This window comes from Littorina saxatilis, linkage group LG8 (genome assembly GCF_037325665.1).
Source record: "Littorina saxatilis isolate snail1 linkage group LG8, US_GU_Lsax_2.0, whole genome shotgun sequence".
NCBI classification, from domain to species: domain Eukaryota; kingdom Metazoa; phylum Mollusca; class Gastropoda; order Littorinimorpha; family Littorinidae; genus Littorina; species Littorina saxatilis.
In genome coordinates this window covers 18,706,963-18,717,652 of record NC_090252.1, presented here as the reverse complement: position 1 = coordinate 18,717,652, position 10,690 = coordinate 18,706,963, and the positions used below count along the sequence as shown (strand labels likewise).

General features: G+C 42.7%; 1 protein-coding gene across 1 annotated transcript in view; it reads right to left on the bottom strand.

Annotated features, from left to right (window-relative positions):
* The window catches only part of LOC138974536 (uncharacterized), a 15,002-nt gene extending 7,601 nt beyond the window's left edge, over positions 1–7,401 (bottom strand). The window contains exon 1 of the mRNA XM_070347250.1: positions 7,057–7,401. Coding sequence (XP_070203351.1) covers positions 7,057–7,401 — 345 coding nt within the window. The remainder of the gene's footprint in view (positions 1–7,056) is intronic.
* Positions 7,402–10,690: the final 3,289 nt, after the last annotated feature.

Here is a 10,690-nt window from a genome sequence, read left to right as displayed (position 1 = left end):
GTCGGTGGATCTTTTTCAAATTTGGACCCCGTATTCAGCTACACCCCGGACACAATATCATCGATGAGATATTTCAACACGTGCTCTCAGCGCGCAGCGCTGAACTCATTTTCGTTTTTGGGTTCATTTCACCATTATAAGTAACTCTTCCTTATCTTCTCCAGTGTTTGGCGTTTATCTCCCTTCCTTCGTGTGGCTTTCCCGTTCAGTTGTAAGTTACTACACTGCGCTGTCCACTGCGCTGAGCGTCTTCGGATATTCCCGGCGTTCTGTTACTGTTACCTATTTTTAGAAGGTCAACGCAGTGTACAGAACGTAAATTGGACCCGTAAATTATCCTCACTGTAAAAGTGCAAAGGTCGAATCAATTTATAGCCACGCGAAAAATACACTGTCATCTATCTCTCTATAGATACGGCTTCTCTGTGTTTGTGTGTGTGTGTGTGTAAGTGTGTGTGTCTCTATGTAAGCAACACCTGTGCATTCTTCAGTTCTGTTTGTGATGTGGTCTGGCGGCTTTTGTGTAATTTTATGTACTGGCCTTCCTTTGAGAAGCCATAACTTGCTCAGTCCTGTTTGAGTGGAGTTCGCCTCCAAAGGTGATTAACACGGTTACATTCGTCGACAAGGATGGGACTCGATATGGTCAGGAATGGCATTATGGCCACTGAATCATTTTCGTGCTGTTCCCATTCCACGAATCTGGGAGGGACCTAAGCTTGGCGGGTCCATAGTTCGGACCCGGCGAAGCCGGCGTACGGCTCTAAGTACTTCTTCCCGGCGAAGCCGGCTACCCGGCGAAGCGGGTATTCATTCTAGTATTATATAATTATGTAAGCTTAGCTATCACCGCACATGTGTTTCTGTTTTGTTAGAAAGCGTCATATCAGCCTTCGCTACCTATCATCATTGGCTGTCCTTATATTTTGGATAAGACCCAGTTGCCCTCTTTGCACAGATTCCGTCGTGTACACACGCACGCACTGACGCAAGCACGCACACACACACACACACACACACGCACGCACGCACGCACGCCGCGACACGCGCACTGACTCTCTCTCTCTCTCTCTCTCTCTCGAATTAGAATAAGAACTGGAATATTGGAATTTTGTATCAAGTTGTTTAGATGTAAGGACAGGTTGTAAGAAATAGCGTAGCCTTAAACCTCTATCCTTGCAAAATAAAATGCCATCATCACCTCTCTATCCCTCTCTCTCTCTCAGGGCCGGATCTGGGGGGGGGGGGGGTTCCTGTGTTCCGGACCCCCGCCCCCCCCCCCCCCCCCCCTGGCCATCCAATGTACCTCTCAGAGAAGAAAAAAAGTGGACTTTTTAAGCTCTTCCCCCAACTCCCTCAGTTTATTTGGTTTTCTAAAACTATTTCAAATTATGAACAACTTCAAGTCGACAACGGCCTGCCCTCCCCGTTATAAGTCCATCATCATAGTAAGATTCAAAGTAAAGAGTCCTGTCAGACTTATTTACTAGGCATATATATGTCTTTGGGATTATTCCACTGAACCACTATGGTAAATGAATATATGAAGTATTTTGTTACTGTTGAAAATGTGTAATTTTGATTCCCAATTGCAAGGAAAGACCAAAAAATGACCTCACAAATGCAAAATTTTCTCGGCTTCTGCGAGGCTTTGCCCGCCAGACCCCCCAGACCCCCCAGCGGGGCGTTGCCCCTGCACCCCACCGGGGCCTAGGCGGCCCCTGGACCCCTGCCTTCAGTTGGAACCCCCCCCCCCCCCTCAAACGAACTTGGTCCGGCCCTGTCTCTAGCTTTCTATATCGTCTTATTTCTCTCTCATACTTGTCTCTTTGCTAAACAATCAGCGATGTAGGTAAGCGGTTAGATGCATACGCTTTGCACACAATCACACAAAAAGAAACATTTCTGTTCTTTGCCTCTTCGGACACTCTCTCTGTAAGGGAAGAATTCTTCGGCAAGCGACTTCGTGTCAAAATGTTTATCGTTGACTATCAAACATCAATTAGTCTGTTATTCTTATCTCCCTAATCTCTGAGTTCTCTTTTCCCTCTTTCGTTCTGTCTGCCTGTCTATCTCCGTGTGTCTGTCTGGTGTGTTTGTGTGTGTGTGTGTGTGTGTGTGCGCGTGTGTGTTAATGCGAACAAACATGCGTGTGTGTGCGCGCGCATGCGTGTTTGTACAAGCCGAGCGAGCTCGGTGACACACTGACGCCTGCATTAAGTCGGATCGGGGAGACAGGTGTCAATTTTCTTTTTAGCATTCATTCATAACCGTAAAGGGGGGGGGGGAGGGGGGGCACAATATGAAAACGCTATCAAAGCGTGAATGAAGACGTATTTAGCATTTTTTGTAACGCAAACATTAACTGATGGCTACTGCAGGTTCATTGAGGGTGGAGCTTTTTACACATTTTCTATGCATAAAGCCTGTCGTAATGCGCTTCTTTTCAACGTAACTGGTGCAAGGCCTGGTTGAACAGAATCTGTGACCTTAAAATTGTGGGTCCTTTTGGGGTAAGTGCGACAGAGAGAAAACGAAACACCAGGTACACATAGACACAGACACAGCTACAGATAGTCACATACACACATACACGTTCCTACGCACACACTCTTATACACAAACGAACGATTGCCCTTAACTAGACAAAAAATATAAACAGAGAGAGAGAGAGAGAGAGAGAGAGAGAGAGAGAGAGAGAGAGAGAGAGAGAGAGAGTGAGAGAGAGAGAGAGAGAGAGAGAGAGAGAGAGAGAGAGATTGGATTGGATTGGATTGGATTGTTTACTCATTTAGGCCATAGCCCCTTATGAGGAGGGTGAACATATACAATGACATAATGACATTTGCACACAAATCAAATGAAATATATCATACACGAACTAAGACATTACATTTCAAATAAAATATATCGTAGGCTTACATGAACTAAGACATAACAACACTACGTAGCCGAAATGCTTTGTACACATAAAATGACAACTTTCGAACAATACCTTCAGAGAGAGAGAGAGAGAGAGAGAGAGAGAGAGAGAGAGAGAGAGAGAGACACTGACACTGACACTGACACTGACACTGACACAGTTTAATTGAATATGGGCCTACAGCCCCTTTCAATGGGGGGTACACATGAATCACAGGAAAAAATAGAAAACATGATATTGAAACGTATGCAAAATACACAGTGGTTTGTTCCAAGCTTTCCTCTATCTATAATCTTGCACATCAATGCTGCCTAATATATACATACAACCGAACAATAAATACAGCAACAACAAAACCTTCAGCGACAATTAATCCTCATTACTATTTAACATTGACAGTCTTAACTGAAATGCAAAAAACAAAAACTTTGCTAAATCTACAATTGTTTCTGTGTCTTGTTTTTTAAACATTGCAGTCATACTGCCCAACTGATCACCAACACTTAAAAACTGTGCTAAATACTTTATTCTTAGCTCACAATATGTTTGGCATTCAAACAAAAAATGGATTTCGGTCTCTAATTTATCTTCACAAAAGGGACAACACTTGTTTTCTGTTGAATTTTGGAAGCGATATCTGTGGATATTTATCTGTGAAACGCCCATTCTAAATTGAGCGATGACATTTCTGTACACATCTTTCCATAAAATGCCCACATAACGTTCTTTTTCAAAACAGGCTTTATAATTTCCATACAGTGATAGGCGCTCACTCGAGTCCAAATGATTACGCCAATCATGGCAGAAGGAACTGCAGAGCCTCTCCTTCAGTTCTGCAAAAAACACCCTCTCGTTTCCACATCCAAACATCCAAACTTGGTAAAATCCATTTTCACACAGAACTGCCTTTACATGCGTTACCCATGTGGTACCACCTTTTTCGTGGAGGTTGAACAACATTTTGTATGCCTTCTTTGAATAAAAATTGTCTGGCTGTCTCAATAACCGTAACCAATATTTAATCAACCTTGTGACTGTTGTCACCCAAAGAGGATACCTACCCAATTCACCATACACAACATCATTGGGAGTTTTATCTACTACGTGCAGAAACCGTTTACATGCAAATAAATGAACACGTTCCAATTGGTCATACTTCTCATAACCCCAAATTTCGGCTCCATATGTTAATACTGGCAATACTTGCGCATCAAATAACTTAAAAAATACATCAAATGAGTTACAACCCATGTTCTTTAAAGTATTCAAAATTTCGATCGTGCTTCGCTTTGCTCTTGTTGCTGCGTCTTCAATTGCGACGCCATAACTATGTCTTGTTGAAAAGGTAAGGCCAAGATATTTATACGAATTTACAACTTCCAACTGATTCCCATCAAAAATCCATTTTTCTCTTGCACTTAGAAATCCGCCTTTTCTGAAAACTATTATTTTTGATTTATCTAGATTTACTCTAAGACACAGACGTTGCATTGCAGTACATAAAACGTTTAACTGGTTCTGTAATCCAATAACAGTGGATGCTATCAAAGTGAGATCGTCAGCAAACAATAGCAAAAAAAGTTCAAGTTCCGTCGGACCGAGGGACACACCATGTTTGCCCTTTTCAATAATTTCGTTCGCCAACTCATTGATTAACAAAGAAAACAGCATTGGGCTCATAACACAACCTTGTTTCAGCCCTTGTAGACATTCGAAATAGTCCGTATAACCCTCACTGGAAAGGACACGTGCTTCAACTGTGGCATACATAGCTCTTATCATTCTTAACATTCTTCCGCTGACACCTGATCTCATCAACACGGACCACAACACAGAGCGGTTAACAGTATCGTAAGCCTTTCTAAAATCTATAAAACCAACATACAACTTAGATCGTTTTAACAGATGTTTCTCAATGGCGGCATGCAGAGTGAAAATATGATCTGTGGTGGAACGTCCCTTTCTGAAACCAGCTTGTACATCGTTCAAAACGGAGTTTTCTTCCGACCACAGAACCAGTCTGTTATTAATAACTTGGGTAAATACTTTGCTCAAAATGCTCAGAAGTGATATGCCTCGGTAATTATCCGGATTATTTCTGTCTCCTTTCTTATATAAGGGAATAATAGTCGCCTTCGTCCATTGGAGCGGGAAGTGTCCTTTAGAAAACAAATAATTAAAATATTTTTTCAAAAATGGCAACATCTCATTTTCAACTGTTTTTATCATTTCTGCCAAAATACTGTCTGGGCCTGCTGCTTTTCCTGTTTTCAAATGTTTAATCGCTTTTCGTATTTCGGCTCCAGTAATTTCTGCATCCAACATGTCATTAAAAACACCGTCTGCGGTAGCACATACATCCTCCTCCGCATTTATGTCAACTCCTTCATTGAATACTCCTTCAAAATGCTTCAACCAATCTTCCTTCTCAATACAATTCATTATCCTTCTCTTCGTTCTATGCCTGCGAATTTCAGCCCAAAAGTTTTTTGGGCTTTGCATTGAATCAAGCAAAGCATCTAAGGATGCTTTCTTTTCTTGATTCCTCTTTACATTCTTCAAACCATTGTACTCTTTACGCTGTTCTTCATACAGACCATAATCTTCCTTAAAATTAGTGTGTCGGAAGTGTCTTAAACATTTTCTCACTTCTTTTCGTTTGATATGGCATTCTTTGTCGAACCATACTGCTGTTTGTGTTTTGGATTGCCCCCCTTGAATAATGACCCTTTTCATGCAATCTGCCGCAATCAAAACAGCATCAGTAAACATATCAAGAGATCTTTCTGGACATTCATCAATCATTGCCTGTGCGTCATTCACATTTTCAATAAACTCTTCAGATAAAACACAATTTGTAAATTGCAGAACCTTTTCTTTACTCCAAAAAAACTTTTCAAATTTCACACAATTTCGGTTTTTTTTCAACCTTTCTTCTGCAACCTGGCATTTACACACCATTTCGAGTGGCATATGGTCAGACTCGATTCGATCGGCTACAATCATTCTGTGAACAAAATCTGAAAAATCAAAACTGGCGAGAAAATAATCTATAACACTAAAACCGTGCACAGACAAATATGTAAATTTACCCTGATCATCTCCTCGAGCACTTCCATTCATCAACTCAAAATCATAACATACACACAAATCCAACAACTTTTTACCAAAACCGTTAATTTCCTTATCTTGAGATACGCGACTGGTTTCCCATAAGGAGGGACTATCACTTATATCAGTTTCGCCAATACTTTGACTAAAAGCTCTATTAACCTGATAGTCACCAGTTCTCGCATTAAAATCACCAGTGCAAATTACATATACGTCACTCTGGGTTTCCAACAAGTCACCAATACACCTTTCCAATTCTGTTATCTGGCAGTCGCATTCAGTCTGGTTATAAAACGGACTTCCATACGGAGGAATATAGGTCACTATATATAATACGTCCTTATCACTACCAAACAAACACTTTGACAGTTTCAATACAATAACGTTACTGCAGTCAACGGAAACCTGGTCTACAAAATTACACAGAAACTCCTTTACTAAAACCAAAATTCCACCAGATCGTCTTCCATGAGAAGAGAGTTTCACCGCTGGATAGATAAATTTCAAATAATCAAGAAAAGTGTTAGTCAAATCAAAGTCATTATCAATAAAGGTTTCTGTAAGTGCTACAAAATCAAAACGTTCAAGATAACTAATCAGGTTATTATCGGAAAGCTTGTTTACTAACCCTCCAATATTGTATGACACAAAACTTATATACTGTGAGCTTAGGGGCCGGCCACATTCCTAGTCCTCTGTACTATTCGCGTCAGCAAAAGGGTTTTCACCCTCTTGGTTTATATCCCCCGAGTCATAGCTATTTGTTCTGTCCACAAGGGGAGAGTCATTTTTGTTGCTTGCTGCTTGGGGAGCCTTAAATATGGTGTCTATCTTTGTCTGGGAAGGAGGGGTTTTACCCCGCCCTCTTCCATAGCCCCGTATAACCTGTGTAGAAGGAGTGGAGCAACTTGCCTTGTTACGCGCAGGGTCCGTTTGGGCACCAACCCGTGTCCGCAGGTTGTACATGGAACCCTGCTGCTCCGTAGTAGAACCCCGAGGATTACGGTCAGTAGTCCTCTGACTGCCTGTACTCGCCTGGCTTGCAGCAGGCTGGCTATCTGCAGGCTCGCTGTCGTGGTCCTCGTCTGCACGCTGTTGTTGGCCATCTCTGCGTCTGGGAGAGCTGGAGGTAGCCTGTGCTTTTCCAGGCGACACAGGGCTGTGGTGTCGTCGATCCCGTCCTGCCTGCGGGGGTGGGAACTCCGTTGAGGAAAGCAATAATCCAGTCGTCTCTCGTGTTGGACGACTGACATTGCTGTGAACGCTGCGGGTTGATTCTGCAAATTGGTCTCTTCCCTGGCGGTTGAAATCTCGTGTAGGGCGTCGCCAGTTCTCTTCTCTACTGACAGACTGACTAGAGAGGTCATACCGATATGTGGCTTCACTGGTAATCAGTTTATCATAGCGTAAACTCGCCCTTTGACCCCTCTGTCTCATCTCACGCTGGACTGGCAACAGAGCTTTCCTTTTATTCTGAACCATTTCGGAAAAATCTTCCCTCACGAATATGCTGTTGTATTGCTCAGAGTCTTTCAGTCTACGTGCACTGATCAAGACCTGCATTTTTTGTTTGTAGGATAAAAACTTGACAACAATGGCATTCCCTGTTCTGTGAGCCCTTTCAATGTCAATTTGTTCCTCAATCCCCATTCCTTCTTGAATAATGTCCTTGACTTTTCTTTCGCTCTCCTCCCATGGTTCAAATTTGTCCCTCCCTAGTGCAACACCAAGGAACAGAAGATTATTTCGCCTACTCTGGTTTTCAAGGTAGTCGCACTTTTGCACAAGCTCATTCACTGCTCCTTTAAGCTGTTGGTTTTCGGACCAGAGTGATTCACACTGAGATTGTAGCCCATGGAAGTTCCTGGCTAACTGTGTTTGGCTTTCCTCTACATCACATAGCCTGTGCTCAATTTTGTTATCCAGACTTGTTAGCCTTTGTTCAATATTCCTACCTTGGATACTGCTTGAACTTTCCATTCTTACAACAGCCTGGTTCAGAGTGTGGCTCAGTTCAGACTGTATGCGATCCATACAGTGTTGCATACTATCTTGGTTGTCGTAATGGTTGGACGATTTTTCATTGGGGAAGAGATAGGCATCATTGCGATCACGGGTTCTGGACTCTCTGTTCTCTCGTCCAAAATGGCCTGGTCCTGGGCCTGGATTAGATTCGACATCACCACAGGTAAGAAGGTACCCTACTATGAATATGGAGGCATAGACTGTCATCACCAGAAAGTGCGTTGCAATACACTGTGCGTTGAAGCAGACCTTCAATCTGCACTGTTCACTTCTTGACTGTGCAATTTTGTCTCTGGCGGTAACAGACGTTGCCAGCATCAGGAATAGTCGGTGTATGTGGGCTAAAGTATCGGCCACCGCAGGGGAACATTCACTGTTCACACTGCCATCACTGCCAACACTGCAGCTTGTGTTGTCACTGAGAGATGTTTGACAGGTATCACTTCTCCAACAGGTAGTCACAAACACAAACAGAAGGCCGATTAAAACCGTGCGTGCAAAGCTCAGCGGCCACTGTACCGTGAGTTGTTTTGTCCGTGCGACCATAGCCAGGTTTGCTCTTTTCTGCATGAAAAACTGAAATCTCCAATAAAACAGTCCACAACTTGATCTAACGCACAAATTTGTTGTCGGCATTGTCAGCAGATCATAACACACACGTAGGTACACAACATTCCATCGACAGATAGCTAATGAAGCCGTAAATCAAGATTTTTCACAGAGAGAGAGAGAGAGAGAGAGAGAGAGAGAGAGAGAGAGAGAGAGAGAGAGAGAGAGAGAGGAGTGAGTGAAAGAATGAGAGAGACAGACCGACAGACAGACAGACAGACAGACAGACAGATAGACAGACAGACAAATAAACCGGAAGAGACAGAGCCATATTGACAAAGAAAGAGACAGAGAGATAGGGAGAGATGATGCAATAGCAGGTACGATTAGTGCACAGATGAATGTGACTTCTTGCTCCGTAGAAAAAAGAAATCAGTGTTATTTTTAATCAGAGATTCGCATCACGATTTACCCATTTTCCCCGAAGAAAGAAAGAGTGAAAAAAGAAGACGAAAAAAAGGAGAAGAAAAAAAGAAAAGAGGGAGAGAAAAAATGCACATTTATTTTCAGTGGGGCATTCACATCACGTGCCAAAAGATTTTAAGACAATTTCGAAAATTTGGAGAAAGCGAAGCAGGAAATGTCAATGCTGCAGATACTGCTGTTTGTGTCTTGAGCTTAGAGAGAGAGAGAGAGAGAGAGAGAGAGAGAGAGAGAGAGAGAGAGAGAGAGAGAGAGAGAGAGAGAGAGAGAGAGAGAGAGAGAGAGAGAGAGAGAGAGAGAGAGAGAGAGAGAGAGAGAGAGAGAGAGAGAGAGAGAGAGAGAGAGAGAGAGAACTTTGAACCGGCTTTATTACAGGAAAGATAGCATTAGGTCCGTAGGACCTTTCTTACAGCTAGTCCTGATCTGAGCAAAATGAGAGAGAGAGAGAGAGAGAGAGAGAGAGAGAGAGAGAGAGAGAGAGAGCGAGCGAGAGCGAGAGCGAGAGAGAGAGGTTTACGATATATATAATCATTCTATCTGCTTTTCTGTCACGCGAATATTTTCCCTAGCAACATATCACAAGAGAGCTCTGGGGTGGTTTTGTGGCTGTGGCTTTTTAGGGAGAAAACCACGACAAAGCCGTATATCTAAAGTCAATACAGGGTTGAACTTGGTAGGCATGTGAGTGTGAATTGACACAGACCCCCCGCGGGTTAGGAGGAGTCCCATATTGGTTGGGACGAGAAAGAATTTACCCGATGCTCCCCAGCATGTCGTAAGAGGCGACTGACGGATTCTGTTTCTCCTTTTAGCCTTGTTACGTGTTTCTTGTATAGAATATAGTCAATTTTTGTAAAGATTTTAGTCAAGCAGTATGTACGAAATGTTAAGTCCTTTGTACTGGAAACTTGGATTCTCCCAGTAAGGTAATATATTGTACTACGTTACAAGCCCCTGGAGCAAATTTTTGATTAGTGCTTTTGTGAACAAGAAACAATTGACAAGTGGCTCTATCCCATCTTCCCCCTTTCCCGGTCGCGATATAACCTTCGTGGTTGAAAACGACGTTAAACACCAAATAAAGAAAGAAAGAAAGAATTGATACAGAGTATAATATGGCAGCATACCGGGCCAAAAGTCAGTATTGCAAACATGGTTACGTTGCTTGTTGAATTCCCTCCATCTTCTTGTCCAGGCCAACCTTGTCCTTGTTCGTTCCATCAGTGCTGCTTTTGCTTTTTGTTGTCCTTTGTTTTTACATTTAGTCAAGTTTTGACTAAATGTTTTAACGTAGAGGGGGGAATCGAGACGAGGGTTGTGGTGTATGTGTGTGTGTGTGTATGTGTGTGTGTGTGTGTGTGTGTGTGTGTGTGTGTGTGTGTGTGTGTGTGTGTGTGTGTGTGTGTGTGTGTGTGTCTCTCTGTCTGTCTGTCTGTGTGTGTGTGTAGAGCGATTTAGACCAAACTACTTGACCGATCTTTATGAAATTTGACATGAGAGTTCCTGGGAATGATATCCCCGGACTTTTTTTCTTTTTTTCGATAAATACCTTTGATGACGTCATATCCGGCTTTTTGTAAAAGTTGAGGCGGCACTGTC